The 26,028-nt window shown below is 45.1% G+C and overlaps 1 protein-coding gene across 1 annotated transcript in view; it reads right to left on the reverse strand.

Annotated features, from left to right (window-relative positions):
* The window catches only part of unc5ca (unc-5 netrin receptor Ca), a 367,477-nt gene that overhangs the window by 14,111 nt on the left and 327,338 nt on the right, over positions 1–26,028 (reverse strand). The window contains 5 exon segments of the mRNA XM_029637116.2: positions 830–994; positions 1,146–1,295; positions 8,277–8,510; positions 14,628–14,796; positions 18,373–18,460. Of these exon segments, the coding sequence (XP_029492976.2) occupies positions 830–994; positions 1,146–1,295; positions 8,277–8,510; positions 14,628–14,796; positions 18,373–18,460 (806 nt within the window).

Here is a 26,028-nt window from a genome sequence, read left to right on the forward strand (position 1 = left end):
GAGTGTCTAGGTCTGGAGTGTCTAGGTCTGGAGTGTACTCAGAGCTGGTCTAGGTCTGGAGTGTCTAGGTCTGGAGTGTAGGCAGAGCTGGTCTAGGTCTGGAGTGTAGTCAGAGATGGTCTAGGTCTGGAGTGTAGTCAGAGATGGTCTAGGTCTGGAGTGTAGTCAGAGATGGTCTAGGTCTGGAGTGTAGTCAGAGATGGTCTAGGTCTGGAGTGTCTAGGTCTGGAGTGTAGTCAGAGTTGGTCTAGGTCTGGAGTGTCTAGGTCTGGAGTGTCTAGGTCTGGAGTGTAGTCAGAGCTGGTCTGGGTCTGGAGTGGCTAGGTCTGGAGTGTAGTCAGAGCTGGTTTAGGTCTGGAGTGGCTAGGTCTGGAGTGTAGTCAGAGCTGGTCTAGGTCTGGAGTGTCTAGGTCTGGAGTGTAGTCAGAGATGGTCTAGGTCTGGAGTGTCTAGGTCTGGAGTGTAGTCAGAGCTGGTCTAGGTCTGGAGTGTAGTCAGAGATGGTCTAGGTTCTGGAGTGTCTAGGTCTGGAGTGTCTAGGTCTGGAGTGTCTAGGTCTGGAGTGTAGTCAGAGCTGGTCTAGGTCTGGAGTGTCTAGGTCTGGAGTGTCTAGGTCTGGAGTGTAGTCAGAGATGGTCTAGGTCTGGAGTTTAGAGTGCTATAGTCAGAGAGTGCTATAGTCAGAGAGTGCTATAGTCAGAGAGTCCTGGTCAAAAGTAGTGCACTACATATGAATTAGGGTGCCATTTGAGTCACACTCCCAGAGTGTACAGTGTGTACAGTGTGTACAGCGTATCCAGTAAACGGTGGTGTGAGGTTTGAGTCTCACCTCAGACAAAGTGCTGCTGAGCTGAAAGATCTGCCCCTCCCCTTCTACTTGGCGGACACACAGCTTACAGCTGAGCTCTGTGGTGCTGGAGCTGAACCGCTCCAGGGTGAAGGTGCAGTGAAGTGTTCGCTGGCAGCCACTCCACACCTGGTAGAAGGGGATCTCCTACACATACACACACACACACACCATTTATTCACTATATATTGCAAGTACATGGTCATTTTCAATCACTGTATCGCCATACCAGTCGAGCAGACCAATAAAGGTGTACGACAACTTCTATGACAACTTTAAAGTTTCACCATGAGCTCACCTGGTACTTGGCGAGCAGCTTGCTCTTCCACTGTCCGTGGGGGACGTCGTGGACAGAGAGGCGCAGGTTGTGGGTGCTGTCCTTGAAGTTCAGGGTCTTTGGTTCATCCAGCAGCTTCCCTCCCATCTGGGTCTCCATCTGAAGTACCTCCTACAGCAACAAAGACAATAAGACAATGAAGTACCTCCTACAGCAGCATAGACAATAAGACAATGAAGTACCTCCTACAGCAGCATAGACAATAAGACAATGAAGTACCTCCTACAGCAACATAGACAATAAGACAATGAAGTACCTCCTACAGCAGCATAGACAATAAGACAATGAAGTACCTCCTACAGCAGCATAGACAATAAGACAGTGAAGTACCTCCTACAGCAACATAGACAATAAGACAGTGAAGTACCTCCTACAGCAACATAGACAATAAGACAGTGAAGTACCTCCTACAGCAACAAAGACAATAAGACAATGAAGTACCTCCTACAGCAACATAGACAATAAGACAATGAAGTACCTCCTACAGCAACAAAGACAATAAGACAATGAAGTACCTCCTACAGCAACAAAGACAATAAGACAATGAAGTACCTCCTACAGCAACAAAGACAATAAGACAATGAAGTACCTCCTACAGCAACAAAGACAATAAGACAATGAAGTACCTCCTACAGCAGCATAGACAATAAGACAGTGAAGTACCTCCTACAGCAACATAGACAATAAGACAGTGAAGTACCTCCTACAGCAGCAAAGACAATAAGACAGTGAAGTACCTCCTACAGCAACATAGACAATAAGACAGTGAAGTACCTCCTACAGCAGCAAAGACAATAAGACAGTGAAGTACCTCCTACAGCAACAAAGACAATAAGACAGTGAAGTACCTCCTACAGCAACATAGACAATAAGACAGTGAAGTACCTCCTACAGCAACATAGACAATAAGACAGTGAAGTACCTCCTACAGCAGCATAGACAATAAGACAATGAAGTACCTCCTACAGCAACAAAGACAATAAGACAGTGAAGTACCTCCTACAGCAACATAGACAATAAGACAGTGAAGTACCTCCTACAGCAGCATAGACAATAAGACAATGAAGTACCTCCTACAGCAGCATAGACAATAAGACAATGAAGTACCTCCTACAGCAACATAGACAATAAGACAATGAAGTACCTCCTACAGCAGCATAGACAATAAGACAATGAAGTACCTCCTACAGCAGCATAGACAATAAGACAATGAAGTACCTCCTACAGCAACATAGACAATAAGACAGTGAAGTACCTCCTACAGCAGCAAAGACAATAAGACAATGAAGTACCTCCTACAGCAGCATAGACAATAAGACAATGAAGTACCTCCTACAGCAGCATAGACAATAAGACAATGAAGTACCTCCTACAGCAACATAGACAATAAGACAATGAAGTACCTCCTACAGCAGCATAGACAATAAGACAATGAAGTACCTCCTACAGCAACATAGACAATAACACAATGTACAACTTGACTTACATTTACTTTTGACTGACTGAACTTTTGACTTACGGTAACCACAATGGTAGTATCCATTACAATACTGGATGCATAAGCCTATGGCTGTATGAGGCTAGTGCAAACCAGCAGGCTGGTGAAGAGTCATTCTATTAGTGTACAGTGAGCTCCAAAAGTATTGGGCCAGTGATATTTTTTGTTAGTTTTAGCTCTGTACTTTAGCACTTTGAATTTAAAATTATACAAAGACCATGAGGTTAAATTGCAGACTGTCATCTTTAAGTTGAGGGTATTTTGATCCTTATCGGGCACTGTTTAGAAATGTTAAGAGACCAAAAGTATTTGGACAAAATCACTTATTTGTGTATATTAAAGAAGTCAAAAGTGTCACGCCCTGACCTCAGAGAGCCTTTTAATTTCTCTATTTGGTTAGGTCAGGGTGTGATTAGGGTGGGCATTCTAGGTTTTCTGTTTCTATGTCTATGTTTGATGCCCAATCGGAGGCAGCTGTCTATCGTTGTCTCTGACTGGGAATCAGATATAAGTTGTCAGTTTCCTTTTGGGTTTTGTGGGATCTTGTCTTTGTTTGTTGTTTTATGCACGACTAGCTTTACGTTCAGTTTGTGTTCTTTCTTCTTTCCAGGTGTTACGTTTTCAAATAAAGAGAGAATGTACGCCTACCACGCTGCACCTTGGTCCGGTCATTTATCATCCGACGACGAGCGTAACAAAAAGGTTAGTATTTGGTCCCATATTCCTAACACCAATGACTACATCAAGATTGTGACTCTACAAAATTGTTGGATGCATTTGTTGTTTGCTTTGGTTGTGTTTCAGATGATTTTGTGCCCAATAGAAATGATTGTAATAACGTGGTGTCATTTTGGAGTCACTTTTGTTGTAAATAAGAAAACAGTATGTTTCTAAACACTTAATGTGGATGCTGCCATGATTACGGAAAATCCTGAACGAATCGTGAATAATGTTGAATGAGAAAGCAGAGGCATAAATATCATAGCAGCCCCCCCCCTAATTAAAAAAAAATAATAATAATTGTAATCTCTGCTGTTATTGTAATGGTCAGAGGTTAGGGGCTGTTATACAGTATTTGTGCTCGTTACTTTTCTCACAAACGTTTACAATTTGATTTTATAAGGCCCGTTCCAAATGCCCCCTATTCCCAATATAGTGTACTACTTTTGACTAGGGCCCTTAGGGATCTGGATAAAAAATATAGGAAATAGAGAGTCATTTGAAACACAGTCATTGTCTATATTAACTAGTCTGGTGTAAAAGAAGGGTACTAAAACGTCAACAATAGACTGCAAATACTGTACAGCGACTGCTTTCTTGATGTTCAATACTGTACAAGATCATTATTAGAATGTCACCCCATCCTCCAACAATTACTGCAGTATAAGAACACCAATTGACTCCTAATTATCCTCCAACAACTACTGTAGTACAAGATTATCAATCGACTCCACCTCTCCAACAACTACTACAGTATAAGAATACCAATCGACTCCGCCTCCACCTTCAACAACTACAGCAATGTAAGAAAATCAATAGACTCCGGCCTCCTCCTTCAGCAATATAAGAAAATCAATAGACTCCGGCCTCCTCCTTCAACAGCTACTGCAGTATAAGAATATCAATCGACTCCGCCTTCTCCTTCCACAACTACTGCAGTAAAATAATATCAATAGACTCCGCAATTCAACAACGACTGTAACGTAAGTATATCAATCGACTCCAGGGCTTTCTCCTATAGAGCTCCATTTTTATGGAATGGTCTGCCTACCCATGTGAGAGACGCAGACTCTGTCGCAACCTTTAAGTCTTTACTGAAGACTCATCTCTTCAGTGGGTCATATGATTGAGTGTAGTCTGGCCTAGGAGTGTGAAGGTAAACGGAAAGGCTCTGGAGCAACGAACCGCCCTTGCTGTCTCTGCCTGGCCGGTTCCCCTCTTTCCACTGGGATTCTCTGCCTCTAACCCTATTACAGGGGCTGAGTCACTGGCTTACTGGTGCTCTTTCATGCCGTCCCTAGGAGGGGTGCGTCACTTGAGTGGGTTGAGTCACTGTTGTTTTCTTCCTGTCTGGGTTGGCACCCCCCCTTGGGTTGCGCCGTGGCGGAGATCTTTGTGGGCTGTACTCTGCCTTGTCTCAGGATGGTAAGTTGGTGGCTGAAAATATCCCTCTAGTGGGTGGGGTTATATCCTTCCTGTTTGGCACTGTCCGGGTGTATCATCAGATGGGGCCACAGTGTCTCCTGACCCCTCCTGTCTCAGCCTCCAGTATTTATGCTGCAGTAGTTTATGTGTCGGGGGGCTAGGGTCAGTTTGTTATATCTGGAGTACTTCTCCTGTCTTATCCGGTGTCCTGTGTGAATTTAAGTATATTCTCTCTAATTCTTTCTTTCTCTCTCTCGGAGGACCTGAGCCCTAAGACCATGCCTCAGGACTACCTGGCATTATGACTCCTTGCTGTCCCCAGTCCACCTGGCCATGCTGCTGCTCCAGTTTCAACTGTTCTGCCTGCGGCTATGGAACCCTGACCTGTTCACCGGACATGCTACCTGTCCCAGACCTGCTGTTTTCAACTCTCTAGATACAGCAGGAGTGGTAGAGATACTGACATTTACTCCTGAAGTGCTGACTTGCTGCACCCTCTACAACCACTGTGAATCTTATTATTTGACCCTGCTGGTCATTTATGAACATTTGAACATCTTGGCCATGTTCTGTTATAATCTCCACCCAGCACAGCCAGAAGAGGACTGGCCACCCCTTATAGCCTGGTTCCTCTCAAGGTTTCTTCCTAGGTTTTAGCCTTTCTAGGGAGTTTTTCCTAGCCACCGTGCTTCTACACCTGCATTGCTTGTTGTTTGGGGTTTTAGCCTGGGTTTCTGTACAGCACTTTGAGATATCAGCTGATGTAAGAAGGGCTTTATAAATACATTTGATTTGACTCCGTCCTTCTCGATCAACATCTACTCCAGTATAAGAATATCAAACTCCTCCTCCTCCAACAACTACTGAGGTATGAGAATATCAATCGACTCCTCCTCCTCCTCCAACAACTACTGAGGTATAAGAATATCAATAGACTCCTCCTCCTCCTCCAACAACTACTGAGGTATAAGAATATCAATCGACTCCTCCTCCTCCAACAACTACTGAGGTATGAGAATATCAATCGACTCCTCCTCCTCCAACAACTACTGAGGTATGAGAATATCAATCGACTCCTCCTCCTCCAACAACTACTGAGGTATGAGAATATCAATCGACTCCTCCTCCTCCTCCAACAACTACTGAGGTATGAGAATATCAATCGACTCCTCCTCCTCCTCCAACAACTACTGAGGTATGAGAATATCAATCGACTCCTCCTCCTCCTCCAACAACTACTGAGGTATGAGAATATCAATCGACTCCTCCTCCTCCTCCAACAACTACTGAGGTATGAGAATATCAATCGACTCCTCCTCCTCCAACAACTACTGAGGTATGAGAATATCAATCGACTCCTCCTCCTCCTCCTCCAACAACTACTGAGGTATGAGAATATCAATCGACTCCTCCTCCTCCAACAACTACTGAGGTATGAGAATATCAATCGACTCCTCCTCCTCCAACAACTACTGAGGTATAAGAATATCAATCGACTCCTCCTCCAACAACTACTGAGGTATAAGAATATCAATCGACTCCTCCTCCTCCTCCAACAACTACTGAGGTATGAGAATATCAATCGACTCCTCCTCCTCCAACAACTACTGAGGTATGAGAATATCAATCGACTCCTCCTCCTCCTCCAACAACTACTGAGGTATGAGAATATCAACTACTGAGGTATGAGAATACTCCTCCTCCTCCAACAACTACTGAGGTATGAGAATATCAATCGACTCCTCCTCCTCCAACAACTACTGAGGTATAAGAATATCAATCGACTCCTCCTCCTCCAACAACTACTGAGGTATGAGAATATCAATCGACTCCTCCTCCTCCAACAACTACTGAGGTATGAGAATATCAATCGACTCCTCCTCCTCCTCCAACAACTACTGAGGTATGAGAATATCAATCGACTCCTCCTCCTCCAACAACTACTGAGGTATGAGAATATCAATCGACTCCTCCTCCTCCAACAACTACTGAGGTATAAGAATACCAATCGACTCCTCCTCATCCTTCAACAACTACTGCAATATAAGAATACCAATCGACGACTCCTCATCCTTCAACAACTACTGCAATATAAGAATACCAATCGACTCCTCCTCATCCTTCAACAACTACTGCAGTATAGGAATATCAATCGACACCGCCTCCTCCTCCAACAACTACTGCAATATAAGAATACCAATCGACTCCTCCTCCACCTTCAACTACTGCAGTATAGGAATATCAATCGACACCGCCTCCTCCTTCAACAAGTAATGCAGTATAGGAATATTAATCGACTCCTCCTCCACCTTCAACTACTGCAGTATAGGAATATCAATCGACACCGCCTCCTCCTTCAACAACTACTGCAGTATAGGAATATCAATCGACACCGCCTCCTCCTCATCCTTCAACAACTACTGCAGTATAGGAATATTAATCGCCTCCAACTACTGCAGTATAGGAATATTAATCGCCTCCTCCTCCACCTTCAACTACTGCAGTATAGGAATATCAATCGACTCTGCCTCCTCCTCATCCTTCAACAACTACTGCAGTATAGGAATATTAATCGCCTCCTCCTCCACCTTCAACTACTGCAGTATAGGAATATCAATCGACACCGCCTCCTCCTCATCCTTCAACAACTACTGCAGTATAGGAATATTAATCGCCTCCAACTACTGCAGTATAGGAATATTAATCGCCTCCTCCTCCACCTTCAACTACTGCAGTATAGGAATATTAATCGCCTCCTCCTCCACCTTCAACTACTGCAGTATAGGAATATTAATCGACACCGCTTCCTCCTCATCCTTCAACTACTGCAGTATAGGAATATCAATCGACACTGCCTCCTCCACCTTCAACTACTGCAGTATAGGAATATTAATCGACACCGCCTCCTCCTCCACCTTCAACTACTGCAGTATAGGAATATTAATCGACACCGCCTCCTCCTCCACCTTCAACTACTGCAGTATAGGAATATTAATCGACACCACCTCCTCCACCTTCAACTACTGCAGTATAGGAATATTAATCGACACCGCCTCCTCCTCCACCTTCAACTACTGCAGTATAGGAATATTAATCGACACCGCCTCCTCCTCATCCTTCAACAACTACTGCAGTATAGGAATATCAATCGACACCGCCTCCTCCTCATTCTTCAACAACTACTGCAGTATAGGAATATCAATCGACCAATTAAAGTTACTTTGACATGTCATTAGAAACACCAACCTAACATTTTGTTTTCAAACTATCCTCCCTTGAAATGTTGAAACATTTGTGGGAAAGAGCTTTGCTTAAAAAGTGAGTGAACGAGTGAGGTGCACAGGTACGCGGGAGAAAGTAGGACTTCATTGGTGTGCGGTGTGTACGGTGTCCATATTAGGAGTCCCAAGGAGTCAGTGAGGCTATCTTAATGCTGCCCCCCCCCTTACCTTGAGTGCGTCCTGGGTGTCGTCCAGACAGTAGACTCTAATGTGGTACTCCAGTGTGGTGCTTGACACAGGGCCGAAGATGGCCAGTTTGAGGCGCTTGGCGGCAGCCTTGCTGACGGACTGGCCCACCAGGCAGTAGGTCCCCAGGGTCTCTGTCAGTAGATGACATGCCTCCTCATCCATCTGGATGTAGCAGGGCGTGGTGAAGTTCTCCTCCCCGACCACTACCACGTCCTGTTTGGGACAAACACACGGTTATTGTATGATGAGAGACTGGGCATATTTAATTCCCCTGATAGAATTTCAACTCTTCAGAGAAACACTTGTCCATACAGCATTGTGTGTGTGTGTGTGTGTGTGTGTGTGTGCACAAACAGCACACACTGGCCAAGTCTGACCTCTCCTCTAAGTCTCCTCTTTCTTGTTCCATAACTCTGTTTACCCACACTGTGATCCTCTACCTTATTTTATCTATAATCCTTATCCTGATGCCTACTGTACACCAGCCACACACAAGCATTCACTTTCCTGCTATCATGAGGGGAGAAAAACAGGAATTAAAAGCCTTTGCAGTAAGCTTGGCCGTTAAACAGTACAACAGCAACATTAAGGCTGGTCTTTAGCCTCTACAATAGGACATCAGAGAAAGCACCAGTCATATAATAGCAAGGCAAAGGGTGGGGTACAACACTGTATTGAAGGCTGGGTTGGATGACTGTTCACTTCCATTGAGACGACAGTTAACCAATGGGGTGAAACATGGATATGTACGGATTTTAACTGCTTCACAATTCTCGTGGTACTGATGTGGTAGTAAAACGTATAGTAACAAATTAAGCATAAAGGTCCATCGATAGACTAGCGTCCTGTCCAGGAGGTGTACTGGTACATCAAGCTGTCTGTCTCACTACAGAAACAGGAGATAGACTAGTGTCCTGTCCAGGGGGTGTACTGGTACATCAAGCTGTCTGTCTCACTACAGAAACAGGAGATAGACTAGCGTCCTGTCCAGGAGGTGTACTGGTACATCAAGCTGTCTGTCTCACTACAGAAACAGGAGATAGACTAGTGTCCTGTCCAGGGGGTGTACTGGTACATCAAGCTGTCTGTCTCACTACAGAAACAGGAGATAGACTAGCGTCCTGTCCAGGAGGTGTACTGGTACATCAAGCTGTCTGTCTCACTACAGAAACAGGAGATAGACTAGTGTCCTGTCCAGGGGGTGTATTGGTACATCAAGCTGTCTGTCTCACTACAGAAACAGGAGATAGACTAGCGTCCTGTCCAGGAGGTGTACTGGTACATCAAGCTGTCTGTCTCACTACAGAAACAGGAGATAGACTAGCGTCCTGTCCAGGAGGTGTACTGGTACATCAAGCTGTCTGTCTCACTACAGAAACAGGAGATAGACTAGCGTCCTGTCCAGGAGGTGTACTGGTACATCAAGCTGTCTGTCTCACTACAGAAACAGGAGATAGACTAGTGTCCTGTCCAGGGGGTGTACTGGTACATCAAGCTGTCTGTCTCACTACAGAAACAGGAGATAGACTAGTGTCCTGTCCAGGGGGTGTACTGGTACATCAAGCTGTCTGTCTCACTACAGAAACAGGAGATAGACTAGTGTCCTGTCCAGGGGGTGTACTGGTACATCAAGCTGTCTGTCTCACTACAGAAGCAGGAGATAGACTAGTGTCCTGTCCAGGGGGTGTACTGGTACATCAAGCTGTCTGTCTCACTACAGAAACAGGAGATAGACTAGTGTCCTGTCCAGGGGGTGTACTGGTACATCAAGCTGTCTGTCTCACTACAGAAACAGGAGGTAGACTAGTGTCCTGTCCAGGAGGTGTACTGGTACATTAAGCTGTCTGTCTCACTACAGAAACAGGAGATAGACTAGCGTCCTGTCCAGGAGGTGTACTGGTACATCAAGCTGTCTCACTACAGAAACAGGAGATAGACTAGCGTCCTGTCCAGGGGTGTACTGGTACATCGAGCTGTCTGCCTCACTACAGAAACAGGAGATAGACTAGCGTCCTGTCCAGGGGGTGAACCTTCGTCCCAGTCTGAGGTCTTGATCGCTCTGGAGCAGGTTTTCATCAAGGATCTCTCTGTAATTTTGCTCCTTTCATCTTTCCATCGATCCTGAATAGTCTCTTTACATCTACACCGCAGATCTTCTGCGATACGGATTGAATCGAGCCCTCAAGTTGTCTTTTTTTCATTTGACTTTTGTATCGGAGTTGTTGCTCCTTTCCACCACCCCCGTCATCTTTTGAAGGATGGTATATCTATAGTCTGGAAGAGGACACATTATTATAGATCAATTCAGGTCCTTTTTCTGAAATGACTATTGAGCTCCAAATCACACCTTATCTGGAGTTATGTGCCTTTTGATGAGCCGTATCAATACGAGGTTGTAGAAAACCAATATTGTGTGAATCGGTTATTGCTTCTAACCACAGCTGTGATTTTTCCCAGAATATAGCTGACAGGCTGTGTTCAACTCTATGGCTGTGTCCAACTCCATGGATTGCATTCTGATCTGTGGCTCAATAAACCTAAGCACACACCCACCCACACACACACTGCATGCATAATTGTGGACAGACATTGTGTTTCTGTGCGATAACAACAGTGACGCCTGCAGACAGTCTTATCACAAACAGTACCAACACACCACCAATACAGGACCAGGTGGGCCTTTATCACACACACCACTCCTCAGAGGTAGTCTGCTCACGCTGTGAGAGAGGGAAGGAGGGAGGGAGGGAATAGAGGGATGGAACAGAGGGAGGGATGGATGGAACAGAGGGAGGGATGGAGAGAAAGGAGGGAGGGATGGAGAGAAAGGAGGGAGGGAGGGAGGGAAGGGAGGGATGGAGAGAAAGGAGGGAGGGATGGAGAGAAAGGAGGGAGGGGGGGAGAGAAAGGAGGGATGGATGGAACAGAGGGAGGGATGGATGGAACAGAGGGAAAAATGGAACAGAGGGATAAATGGAACAGAGGAAGGGATGGAACAGAGGGAGAAAGAGAGGGATGGAACAGATGGAGGGAGGGATGGAACAGATGGAGAAAGAGAGGGATGGAACAGATGGAGGGAGGGATGGAACAGAGGGAGGGATGGAGAGAAAGGAGGGAGGGAGGGAGAGAAAGGAGGGAGGGAGAGAAAGGAGGGAGGGAGGGATGGAGAGAAAGGAGGGAGGGGGGGAGAGAAAGGAGGGATGGATGGAACAGAGGGAGGGATGGATGGAACAGAGGGAAAAATGGAACAGAGGGATAAATGGAACAGAGGAAGGGATGGAACAGAGGGAGAAAGAGAGGGATGGAACAGATGGAGGGAGGGATGGAACAGATGGAGAAAGAGAGGGATGGAACAGATGGAGGGAGGGATGGAACAGATGGAGAAAGAGAGGGATGGAACAGATGGAGGGAGGGATGGAACAGATGGAGAAAGAGAGGGATGGAACAGATGGAGGGAGGGATGGAACAGATGGAGAAAGAGAGGGATGGAACAGATGGAGGGAGGGATGGAACAGATGGAGAAAGAGAGGGATGGAACAGATGGAGGGAGGGATGGAACAGAGGAATGAAACAGAGGGAGAAAGAGAGGGATGGAACAGAGGGTGAAAGAGAGGGATGGAACAGATGGAGGGAGGGATGGAACAGAGGGAGAAAGAGAGGGATGGAACAGATGGAGGGAGGGATGGAACAGAGGGAGAAAGAGAGGGATGGAACATATGGAGGGAGGGATGGAACAGAGGGATGAAAGAGAGGGATGGAACAGATGGAGGGAGGGATGGAACAGATGGAGAAAGAGAGGGATGGAACAGATGGAGGGAGGGATGGAACAGATGGAGAAAGAGAGGGATGGAACAGATGGAGGGAGGGAAGGAACAGAGGGAGAAAGAGAGGGATGGAACATATGGAGGGAGGGATGGAACAGAGGGATGAAAGAGAGGGATGGAACAGATGGAGGGAGGGATGGAACAGATGGAGAAAGAGAGGGATGGAACAGATGGAGGGAGGGATGGAACAGATGGAGAAAGAGAGGGATGGAACAGATGGAGGGAGGGATGGAACAGAGGAATGAAACAGAGGGAGAAAGAGAGGGATGGAACAGAGGGAGAAAGAGAGGGATGGAACAGATGGAGGGAGGGATGGAACAGAGGGAGAAAGAGAGGGATGGAACAGATGGAGGGAGGGATGGAACAGAGGGAGAAAGAGAGGGATGGAACAGATGGAGGGAGGGATGGAACAGATGGAGAAAGAGAGGGATGGAACAGATGGAGGGAGGGATGGAACAGAGGAATGAAACAGAGGGAGAAAGAGAGGGATGGAACAGAGGGAGAAAGAGAGGGATGGAACAGATGGAGGGAGGGATGGAACAGATGGAGAAAGAGAGGGATGGAACAGATGGAGGGAGGGATGGAACAGATGGAGAAAGAGAGGGATGGAACAGATGGAGGGAGGGATGGAACAGATGGAGAAAGAGAGGGATGGAACAGATGGAGGGAGGGATGGAACAGATGGAGAAAGAGAGGGATGGAACAGATGGAGGGAGGGATGGAACAGATGGAGAAAGAGAGGGATGGAACAGATGGAGGGAGGGATGGAACAGAGGAATGAAACAGAGGGAGAAAGAGAGGGATGGAACAGAGGGTGAAAGAGAGGGATGGAACAGATGGAGGGAGGGATGGAACAGAGGGAGAAAGAGAGGGATGGAACAGATGGAGGGAGGGATGGAACAGAGGGAGAAAGAGAGGGATGGAACATATGGAGGGAGGGATGGAACAGAGGGATGAAAGAGAGGGATGGAACAGATGGAGGGAGGGATGGAACAGATGGAGAAAGAGAGGGATGGAACAGATGGAGGGAGGGATGGAACAGATGGAGAAAGAGAGGGATGGAACAGATGGAGGGAGGGAAGGAACAGAGGGAGAAAGAGAGGGATGGAACATATGGAGGGAGGGATGGAACAGAGGGATGAAAGAGAGGGATGGAACAGATGGAGGGAGGGATGGAACAGATGGAGAAAGAGAGGGATGGAACAGATGGAGGGAGGGATGGAACAGATGGAGAAAGAGAGGGATGGAACAGATGGAGGGAGGGATGGAACAGAGGAATGAAACAGAGGGAGAAAGAGAGGGATGGAACAGAGGGAGAAAGAGAGGGATGGAACAGATGGAGGGAGGGATGGAACAGAGGGAGAAAGAGAGGGATGGAACAGATGGAGGGAGGGATGGAACAGAGGGAGAAAGAGAGGGATGGAACAGATGGAGGGAGGGATGGAACAGATGGAGAAAGAGAGGGATGGAACAGATGGAGGGAGGGATGGAACAGAGGAATGAAACAGAGGGAGAAAGAGAGGGATGGAACAGAGGGAGAAAGAGAGGGATGGAACAGATGGAGGGAGGGATGGAACAGAGGGAGAAAGAGAGGGATGGAACAGATGGAGGGAGGGATGGAACAGAGGGAGAAAGAGAGGGATGGAACAGATGGAGGGAGGGATGGAACAGAGGGATGAAACAGAGGGATGGAACAGAGGGATGAAACAGAGGGGTGGAACTGGAGCAAATTCCTTGTGCTAACAGTTTTTCAACCATCCTGCTGGTCTAATTGAGTTTGGGTGCTGTGTTTACAGAGCCCTGCCAAGCGTGGCCCAGTCTGTCTTCTCCCTCTGCCATCACTACACTTATCCCATTCTACAAGCACGTGGCAGCGTCCCAAATGGTACCCTGTATAGTCCCCTACCTCTGACCAGAGCCTGTATAGTCCCCTACCTCTGACCAGAGCCTGTATAGTCCCCTACCTCTGACCAGAGCCTGTATAGTCCCCTACCTCTGACCAGAGCCTGTATGGAAGAGGATGCTGTTTGGGACACAACTTGTCTTTATGTTGATATTGACATGGGGGACCTCTGCAGTTCCTCCTACCCAGGAGACATGTCTGTTCCCCCAGACTATATCTTCTGTATACAATTCAACACTATGACTTCCTTGTCAACAGCAGGTACTGTATACACACATATGGTATATTTAACCTGACAAAGCTTCATGACAAAGCATGAATATTGATGAATATTGATGCAAGCATGAATATTTCAGTTGTATTCTTCAATGACTCACTACTGTGACAGTCCCACCCTCTCAGCTATAGGTCGTGTTCCCCTGCTCAGACGTTGCATGCATCAACCAATGGTCGCGTGCGATGTCATCGACTGTGCAGTCAGGCACCAGGTTGCTGATACATGTGGTTAGCTGAAACGTATTGTAAAAGCTGGCATACGTCTGAGCAGGGGAACATGACCTGTGGTTTATAAATAAGCCTGACCATTACAGCTACCGTTCTCACCTCCCATTGGCCCTGATTCAGCTGGTTCTTCAACTGGATCTGCCAGTCGTCTCCGTCGGCCTCGGCACAGTGATGAATGGTGAGGATGACTGGGCGGGTCAGGAGGGCCCCTGGGGGACCACAGCTCACCACGGGGCTCAACGCTGTCTGAACATCCTCTACCGGTGGCCTAGAGAGCGAGAGAAGGAGAGAGAGAGAGATTTTAAAATGCTCCTTTCAGGACAAAATGTATTGTCACTGTAGTAAACTTTTTTTTTACAGAACCTCAACTGATGTTTGCAGATGTGTGACTATCCTTTGGTTACCGAATTACAGTGCATTCGGAAGGTATTCAGACCCCTTGACTTTTTCCTAATTTTGTTATGTTACAAACTTATTCTGAAATGGATTAAATCGTTTTTTCCTACACACATTACCCCATAATGACAAAACAAAAAACAAACAGAAAATGGAAATACAACATTAACATAAGTATTTACTCAGTCATTTTTTTAAGCACATTTGGCAGCGATTACAGCCTCAAGTCTTCTTGGGTATGATGCTATGCTTGGCACACCTGTATTTGGGGAGGTTCTCCTATTCTTCTCTGCAAATCCTCTCAAGCTCTGTCAGATTGGACGGGGAGCGTCGCTGCACAGCTATTTTCAGGTGTCTCTAGAGATGTTTGACCGGGTTCAAGTCTGGGCTGGCTGGGCCACTCCAGGGCATTCAGAGACTTGTCCAGAAGCCACTCCTGCTTTGTCTTGGCTGTGTGCTTAAGGTCATTGTCCTGTTGGAAGGTGAACTTTCCCCCGGGCAAGGAGGCATGAGGCTACCAAGAAGCCAATGGCGACATTGAAGGAGGCAAAGACTGGTCAATGTGTGCATGTGACCAATATATAACACAAGCGTTCCACAAATCTGGCCTCTATGAGATGTGGCAAGAAAAAAAAACACTCCTCAAAAAAAAGCCACTATCAAGTCTCGTTTGAAGCTTTGCCAAAAATCACATTGTAGATTCCGAGGCCAAGTGGCAAAAGGTGCTGTGGTCAGATGAGACCAAAATTGACTTTTTTGTCCCGAACGTAAAACGATATTTCTGGCAAAAAGCCAACATATTTTTCCATCCAAAGAACACCATGCCTACAGTAAAGCATGGTGGTGGCAGCGCCCTGTTGTGGGATGTTTCTCTTCAGCAGGAACTGGATAGGATAGAAGGGGACATGGAAAGAACACCATGCCTACAGTAAAGCATGGTGGTGGCAGCGCCCTGTTGTGGGATGTTTCTCTTCAGCAGGGACTGGATAGGATAGAAGGGGACATGGAAAGAACACCATGCCTACAGTAAAGCATGGTGGTGGCAGCGCCCTGTTGTGGGATGTTTCTCTTCAGCAGGGACTGGATAGGATAGAAGGGGACATGGAAAGAACACCATGCCTACAGTAAAGCATGGTGGTGGCAGCGCCCTGTTGTGGGATGTTTCTCTTCAGCAGGGACTGGATAGGATAGAAGGGGACATGGAAAGAACACCATGCCTACAGTAAAGCATGGTGGTGGCAGCGCCCTGTTGTGGGATGTTTCTCTTCAGCAGGGACTGGATAGGATAGAAGGGGACATGGAAAGAACACCATGCCTACAGTAAAGCATGGTGGTGGCAGCGCCCTGTTGTGGGATGTTTCTCTTCGGCAGGGACTGGATAGGATAGAAGGGGACATGGAAAGTGCAAAATACCGACAGATTCTTGTCCTTGAGTAGCCTAGTCAGAGCCCCGACGTAAATCCCATCAAGAATCTGTGGAATGACTTGAAGAGTGCAGTCCATGAGCAGTCACCATGCAATTTGACTGAGCTTCAACAATTCTGCAAGGAAGAATGGGCAAATATTGCACAGTCCAGGTGTGCAAAGTTAGTAGAGATTTATTCAAAGAGACTCGTGGCTGTAATGAAAGGTGGTTCCACCAAGTATTAACTCAGGAGGGTGTTCACTCATCCAAATAGGGTATTTTACTGTTTTCATTGTAGTTCATTTTCAGAGTTTTTTTTCCTTTATTTTATTTTCACTTGGATATTGTGGGTTACTGTCTGTAAATAAAGTCTGATTTTATGTGTTTTCGTTTCAGGCTGTAAGGCAACAAAAGATGAACATGTTGAAAGGTGACTTCCTGTAGACAGTTGTGTGTTTTTACAAATCATGTCCAATTTATTGAATTTACCACAGGTGGACACCAATCAAGTTGTAGAAACATCTCTAGGATGCAGCTAAGCTCAATGTCAAGTCTCATAGCAAAGGGTCTGAATATTTATGTAAATAAGGAATCTGGTTTTTATTTTTAATACATTTGCAAACATTTCTACAAACCTGTTTTCTGTTTGTTATTATGGGGTGTAGATTGATGAGGAAAATATGTAATTTAATACATTTTAGAATAAGGCAGTAATGTAACAAAATGTGGAAAAAGTCAAGGGGTCTGATTACTTTCCGAATGCCCTGTACACACACAACACTTTTTATATTACATTTCTCTTGAGTAGTGGACAAAATGTCTCAAATATGATTGGTACTGAAAATCTGTCTTTTAGCTGGGTAATACTGGGACTGGTATCATTGGCGGTGGGTAAGAATACAAGGGTTTAGCTGGTATTGAGCTGCTTATTGGTTGAAGACGGGAGAGTAGAACACAAGGACAGGCAGGGAGGCAGGCTGACAGAATAGGCTGACAGGCAGGGAGGCAGGCTGACAGAATAGGCTGAGAGGAAGGCAGGCAGGATGACAGAACAGGCTGACAGGAAGGCAGGCAGGATGACAGAACAGGCTGACAGGAAGGCAGGCAGGCTGACAGAATAGGCTGACAGGAAGGCAGGCAGGATGACAGAACAGGCTGACAGGAAGGCAGGCAGGCTGACAGAATAGGCTGACAGGAAGGCAGGCAGGCTGACAGAATAGGCTGACAGGAAGGCAGGCAGGCTGACAGAACAGGCTGACAGGAAGGCAGGCAGGATGACAGAACAGGCTGACAGGAAGGCAGGTAGGCTGACAGAATAGGCTGACAGGAAGGCAGGCAGGCTGACAGAACAGGCTGACAGGAAGGCAGGCAGGATGACAGAACAGGCTGGCAGGATGACAGAAGGCAGGCAGGATGACAGAACAGGCTGACAGGAAGGCAGGCAGGTTGACAGAAGGCAGGCAGGCTGACAGAACAGGCTGACAGGAAGGCAGGCAGGCTGACAGAAGGCAGGCAGGATGACAGAAGGCAGGCAGGATGACAGAACAGGCTGACAGGAAGGCAGGCATGCTGACAGAAGGCAGGCAGGCTGACAGAACAGGCTGACAGAATAGGCTGCCAGGAAGGCAGGCAGGCTGACAGAACAGGCTGACAGGAAGGCAGGCAGGCAGGCTGACAGAATAGGCTGACAGAATAGGCTGACAGGAAGGCTGACAGGAAGGCAGGCAGGCTGACAGAATAGGCTGACAGGAAGACAGGCAGGCTGACAGAATAGGTTGACAGGAAGGCAGGCAGGCTGACAGAATAGGCTGACAGGAAGGGAGGCAGGCTGACAGAATAGGCTGCCAGGAAGACAGGCAGGTTGACAGAAGGCAGGCAGGCTGACAGAATAGGCAGCCAGAATAGGCTGCCAGAATAGGCTGACAGCATAGGCTGATAGGAAGGCAGGCAGGCTGACAGCATAGGCTGATAGGAAGGCAGGCAGGCTGACAGAACAGGCTGACAGGAAGGCCCTGGTGCTGCTACTGTGCTAATGGAGCTCACCTCATGCTGTCCTTCCTGTGCACCGTCACGTACATCTCATACACACGACCCTGAGGAACAGCACCCGCTGGCACCAGCAAGCTCACACCTGCAGGAGGGAGGGAGGAAGGTGGAGAGTGAGAGGGGGAGAAAGAGCGAGAGCGCGGAGAGAGAGGGAGAAAGAGCAAGAGAGTGAAGAGAGCGAGAACGCAGAGAGAGAGCAAGAGGAGCGAGAAAAAGTGAGAGAGATAGAGGGAGAGAGAGGGAGAGAGCAAGAGCGTGAAGAGAGCGAGAACGCAGAGAGAGAGCAAGAGGAGCGAGAAAAAGTGAGAGAAGGAGATAGAGGGAGAGAGAGCGAGAGAAGGAGAGAGAGGGAGAGAGAAATCACAATTCAGGTCAGTAAGTCACACCGCAGGCTGGACTCCTGAAAACAACATAGACTGGGCTGAGTGAGAGGCACACATCCACATCAACTATATACCCACACCCCCACATTAAATATCTCAAGTGGCCAACAAAACAGGACTCCTCTTGGTCCAAGTAGCCACTTATCAGGCTTTTAGCCTGTGTCTGTGATTTGGACTCATTTGGACACAAGGCTGTTTCCTATGTGACTGTTCCTCCTCTTGGTCCCAGTAGCCACTTATCAGGCTTTTAGCCTGTGTCTGATTTGCACTCATTTGGACACAGGGCTGTTTCCAATGTGACTGTTTACTGTGTTCAGTCCCTCCAGCAGGGAGTGAGGCTCTCATCCAATCACTAATTCCCCGGGTCGCTGTGGGGAGCGCTCCAGAGGGTGACATTTGCACTGTTCCCCTGCGCCTCCAGCCAAACACTTACTACGATTAAATGGGAACTAAAGTGTCAGTGAGTGGGAACACAAGGAACACTCCAACCCAAGAAGAAAGGACACTATTCTGTGGCATGTGTTGACAGAGCTGCACAGGAGAACAGAGGTTCAATTAAACCCTACATCAATACTGCTGGCCAGCTTGATCAGGCTCTTATGTGGAAGTATGACTGCATATCATTTTGGGTAACACTTTACATTACGATGCTCTCGAACCTGTGTAGTAACGCTGTACTTATAAATATATATATTAAATATATCGGAAAATCACTTATCACTTACCCTGTGCCATTATAACATGACGAAAACTAACTCAAACACACTAAAGGGACAAACCGGATTGAATCATCACATTCGTTGTGTTAAATCAACTCCAAGCCACAATCCCATTTGCTTGGCCCTAATCGGAGGTAATAGCCCCTAGGAACCCTCTATAAGTGGGCTGTACTTCATCTCCCCAAGGATCCACAGTCATGTATGTCTGAATCCCAAATGGAATCCCATGCATGAGGCATGAGCCGGGATCTGCCGCAGTTAGCGTTAGTGGTAGGGAAAAATAAATAAATAAAAGTGAAGCCCTTTGGGTCCTCAAAACCAGAACCAGGACTAGAACTAGGACTAGGACCAGAACCGGAACCAGGACTAGAACCAGAACCAAGACTAGAACCAGAACCAAAACCAGGACCAGAACCATGACTAGAACCAGGACTAGAACCAGGACTAGGACTAGAAAAAGGACAAGAACCAGGACCAGAACCAGGACTAGAACCAGGATCCACAGTCATGTATGTCTGAATCCCAAATGGAATCCCATGCATGAGGCATGAGCCGGGATCTGCCGCAGTTAGCCTTAGTGCTAGGAAAAAATAAAAAAATAAAAGTGAAGCCCTTTGGGTCCTCAGAACCAGAACCAGGACTAGAACTAGGACTAGGACCAGAACCGGAACCAGGACTAGAACCAGAACCAAGACTAGAACCAGAACCAAAACCAGGACCAGGACCATGACTAGAACCAGGACTAGAACCAGGACCAGGACTAGAACCAGGACCAGGACCGGAACCAGACCAGAACCAAGACCAGAACCAGGAAACACTGTTACGGTAAGTGATCAGGACAGACTATCAATAACATCTAATATAGTAGGCTACGTGAATGAGTCTACTACGGTACAGTGAGCTGACGCAGTACTGGAAACATGGCAACTGTTACACCTCAGTCAGCTACAGTTACCTGTCAATGTGCTTCCCGAAACAGCGGCTGATTAGTTTGACATGTCTCCAGCCAGCTATCGGCTTTCATGTCATTCATTAAGCAGGTTGCCATGTTCTCCATCTGCTGGCAAACCCGTCACTCCCTTTGAATTAGCTCTTCCATTCATCACCTCGGGATGGGGAGGAATTCCTCCCTGACACAGAGATTTATGTGGCAGTTTTTGACATTGCATTGAGAACGAATGGTGGTGCCATACAACCTTGCTGTCTGCCGCTACTGAGAGCAGAGAAAAGCATACAGGTGTCAAAGAGGAGGTAACTCAGGTATGCATTTCGACTCTGTCAATCACCACACCCTCATCGGCAGACTCAACAGCCTTAGTTTCTCAAATGATTGCCTCGCCTGGTTCACCAACTACTTCTCTGATAGAGTTCAGTGTGTCAGTCTCTATGTGGGTGCCACAGGGTTCAATTCTTGGGCCGACTCTCTTCTCTGTATATATGAATGATGTCGCTCTTGCTGCTGGTGAGTCTCTGATCCACCTCTACGCAGACGACACCATTCTGTATACTTCTGGCCCTTCGTTGGACACTGCATTAACAACCTCCTTCCGTGGCCTCCAACTGCTCTTAAATACAAGTAAAACTAAATGCATGCTCTTCAACCGATCGCTGCCTGCCCCTGCCCGCCAGTCCAGCATCACTATTCTGGATGGTTCTGACTTAGAATATGTGGACAGCTACACATACCTAGGTGTCTGGTTAGACTGTAAACTCTCTTTCCAGACTCACATCAACCATCTCCAATCTAAAGTTAAATCTAGAATTAGCTTCCTATTTCGCAACAAAGCATCCTTCACTCATGATGCCAAATATACCCTCATAGAACTGACCATCCTACCGATCCTCGACTTCGGCGATGTCATTTACAAAATAGCCTCCAATACCCTACTCAATAAATTGGATGTAGTCTATCACAGTGCCATCCGTTTTGTCACCAAAGCCCCATATACTACCCGCCAATGCGACCTGTACGCTCTCGTTGGCTGGCCCTCGCTTCATACTCGTCGCCAAACCCACTGGCTCCAGGTCATCTACAAGACCCTGCTAGGTAAAGTCCCCCCTTATCTCAGCTCGCTGGTCACCATAGCAGCACCCACCCGTAGCACGCGCTCCAGCAGGTATATCTCTCTGGTCACCCCCAAACCAATTCTTCCTTTGGCCGCCTCTCCTTCCATTTCTCTGCTGGAGAATGACTGGAACGAACTACAAAAATCTCTGAAACTGGAAACACTTATCTCCCTCACTAGCTTTAAGCACCAGCTGTCAGAGCAGCTCACAGATCACTGCACCTGTACATAGTCCATCTATAAATAGCCCAAACAACTACCTCTCCCCCTACTGTATTTATTTATTTATAAAAAAAAAAAATTGCACCCCAGTGTTTCTACTTTGCACAGTCATCTACTGCAAATCTACCATTCCAGTGTTTTACTTGCTATATTGTATTTACTTCGCCACCATGGCCTTTTTTCACCTTTACCTCCCTTATCTCACCTCATTTGCTCACATTGTATATAGACTTATTTTCTACTGTATTATTGACTGTATGTTTGTTTTGCTCCATGTGTAACTCTGTGTTGTTGTATGTGTCGAACTGCTTTGCTTTATCTTGGCCAGGTCGCAGTTGTAAATGAGAACTTGTTTTCAACTTGCCTACCCAGTTTAAATATAGGTGAAATAATTTTTATTTCTTTCAAATGCAGCCTGCTGACAATATCACCAACCTGAAACTCTGTCAACTCGCTGGCAATTCAATACAGTACTGAAACACTCAACAAACTGCCAATTCAATACAGAACTGAAACACTCAACAAACTGGCAATTCAATACAGTACTGAAACACTCAACAAACTGCCAATTCAATACAGAACTGAAACATTCAACAAACTGTCAATTCAATACAGAACTGAAACACTCAACAAACTGTCAATTCAATAGAGTACTGAAACACTCAACGAACTATCAATTCAATACAGTACTGAAACACTCAACAAACTATCAATTCAATACAGTACTGAAACACTCAACAAACTGTCAATTCAATACAGAACTGAAACACTCAACGAACTATCAATTCAATACAGTACTGAAACACTGTCAACGAACTGTCAATTCAATACAGTACTGAAACACTCAACAAACTGTCAATTCAATACAGTATGAAACACTGTCAACGAACTGAGAGAAATAGTAATGGCGTGTTTTTGTAGGCACTAACTCCGCCATGGTTCGTTGGACAAAGCCTATGAGGAAAATGAATGGCGTTTTGGGATGAACGCTGGAAATAAGGTCCCTGGTAAAAACAGGCTTATACATTTTGTTCTATGAGATAATCTTCATCGGCTAATGTCACTTTTTGGGTATTTTGAAGAATTTATGTAATAACAAAAAACACAACAACAAAGAACAAAAAAGAACAAAACATAACGGCTTCATTATCCATAAAGGTCATGTTAACTGACTGCTATTACCTCAGAACAAAACATAACGGCTTCATTATCCATAAAGGTCATGTTAACTGACTGCTATTACCTCAGAACAAAACATAACGGCTTCATTATCCATAAAGGTCATGTTAACTGACTGCTATTACCTCAGAACAAAACATAACGGCTTCATTATCCATAAAGGTCATGTTAACTGACTGCTATTACCTCAGAACAAAACATAACGGCTTCATTATCTATAAAGGTCATGTTAACTGACTGTTATTACCTCAGAACAAAACATAACGGCTTCATTATCCATAAAGGTCATGTTAACTGACTGTTATTATCTCAGAACAAAACATAACGGCTTCATTATCCATAAAGGTCATGTTAACGGACTGCTATTACCTCAGAACAAAACATAACGGCTTCATTATCCATAAAGGTCATGTTAACTGACTGCTATTACCTCAGAACAAAACATAACGGCTTCATTATCCATAAAGGTCATGTTAACTGACTGCTATTACCTCAGAACAAAACATAACGGCTTCATTATAACATAAAGGTCATGTTAACGGACTGCTATTACCTCAGAACAAAACATAACGGCTTCATTATCCATAAAGGTCATGTTAACTGACTGCTATTACCTCAGAACAAAACATAACGGCTTCATTATCCATAAAGGTCATGTTAACTGACTGCTATTACCTCAGAACAAAACATAACGGCTTCATTATCTATAAAGGTCATGTTAACTGACTGCTATTACCTCAGAACAAAACATAACGGCTTCATTATCTATAAAGGTCATGTTAACTGACTGTTATTACCTCAGAACAAAACATAACGGCTTCATTATCCATAAAGGTCATGTTAACTGACTGCTATTACCTCAGAACAAAACATAACGGCTTCATTATCCATAAAGGTCATGTTAACTGACTGCTATTACCTCAGAACAAAACATAACGGCTTCATTATCCATAAAGGTCATGTTAACTGACTGCTATTACCTCAGAACAAAACATAACGGCTTCATTATAACATAAAGGTCATGTTAACGGACTGCTATTACCTCAGAACAAAACATAACGGCTTCATTATCCATAAAGGTCATGTTAACTGACTGCTATTACCTCAGAACAAAACATAACGGCTTCATTATCCATAAAGGTCATGTTAACTGACTGCTATTACCTCAGAACAAAACATAACGGCTTCATTATCCATAAAGGTCATGTTAACTGACTGTTATTATCTCAGAACAAAACATAACGGCTTCATTATCCATAAAGGTCATGTTAACGGACTGCTATTACCTCAGAACAAAACATAACGGCTTCATTATCCATAAAGGTCATGTTAACTGACTGCTATTACCTCAGAACAAAACATAACGGCTTCATTATCCATAAAGGTCATGTTAACTGACTGCTATTACCTCAGAACAAAACATAACGGCTTCATTATAACATAAAGGTCATGTTAACGGACTGCTATTACCTCAGAACAAAACATAACGGCTTCATTATCCATAAAGGTCATGTTAACTGACTGCTATTACCTCAGAACAAAACATAATAAAGGGCTTCATTATCCATAAAGGTCATGTTAACTGACTGCTATTACCTCAGAACAAAACATAACGGCTTCATTATCCATAAAGGTCATGTTAACTGACTGCTATTACCTCAGAACAAAACATATAACATAAAGGTCATGTTCATTATCAAAACATAAAGGTCATGTTAACTGACTGTTATTACCTCAGAACAAAACATAACGGCTTCATTATCCATAAAGGTCATGTTAACTGACTGCTATTACCTCAGAACAAAACATAACGGCTTCATTATCCATAAAGGTTAACTGACTGCTATTACCTCAGAACAAAACATAACGGCTTCATTATCCATAAAGGTCATGTTAACTGACTGCTATTACCTCAGAACAAAACATAACGGCTTCATTATCCATAAAGGTCATAAAGGTCATGTTAACTGACTGCTATTACCTCAGAACAAAACATAACGGCTTCATTATAACATAAAGGTCATGTTAACTGACTGCTATTACCTCAGAACAAAACATAACGGCTTCATTATCCATAAAGGTCATGTTAACTGACTGCTATTACCTCAGAACAAAACATAACGGCTTCATTATCCATAAAGGTCATGTTAACTGACTGCTATTACCTCAGAACAAAACATAACGGCTTCATTATCCATAAAGGTCATGTTAACTGACTGCTATTACCTCAGAACAAAACATAACGGCTTCATTATCCATAAAGGTCATGTTAACTGACTGTTATTACCTCAGAACAAAACATAACGGCTTCATTATCCATAAAGGTCTGTTAACTGACTGCTATTACCTCAGAACAAAACAGAACAAAACATAACTGACTGCTTCATTATCCATAAAGGTCATGTTAACTGACTGCTATTACCTCAGAACAAAACATAACGGCTTCATTATCCATAAAGGTCATGTTAACTGACTGAACAAAACTATTACCTCAGAACAAAACATAACGGCTTCATTATCCATAAAGGTCATGTTAACTGACTGTTATTATCTCAGAACAAAACATAACGGCTTCATTATCCATAAAGGTCATGTTAACTGACTGCTATTACCTCAGAACAAAACATAACGGCTTCATTATCCATAAAGGTCATGTTAACTGACTGCTATTACCTCAGAACAAAACATAACGGCTTCATTATCCATAAAGGTCATGTTAACTGACTGCTATTACCTCAGAACAAAACATAACGGCTTCATTATCCATAAAGGTCATGTTAACTGACTGCTATTACCTCAGAACAAAACATAACGGCTTCATTATCCATAAAGGTCATGTTAACTGACTGCTATTACCTCAGAACAAAACATAACGGCTTCATTATCCATAAAGGTCATGTTAACTGACTCAGAATTAACGGCTTCATTATCCTCAGAACAAAACATAACGGCTTCATTATCCATAAAGGTCATGTTAACTGACTGCTATTACCTCAGAACAAAACATAACGGCTTCATTATCCATAAAGGTCATGTTAACTGACTGCTATTACCTCAGAACAAAACATAACGGCTTCATTATCC

The sequence above is a fragment of the Oncorhynchus nerka genome, linkage group LG27 (genome assembly GCF_034236695.1).
Source record: "Oncorhynchus nerka isolate Pitt River linkage group LG27, Oner_Uvic_2.0, whole genome shotgun sequence".
Lineage (NCBI taxonomy): Eukaryota > Metazoa > Chordata > Actinopteri > Salmoniformes > Salmonidae > Oncorhynchus > Oncorhynchus nerka.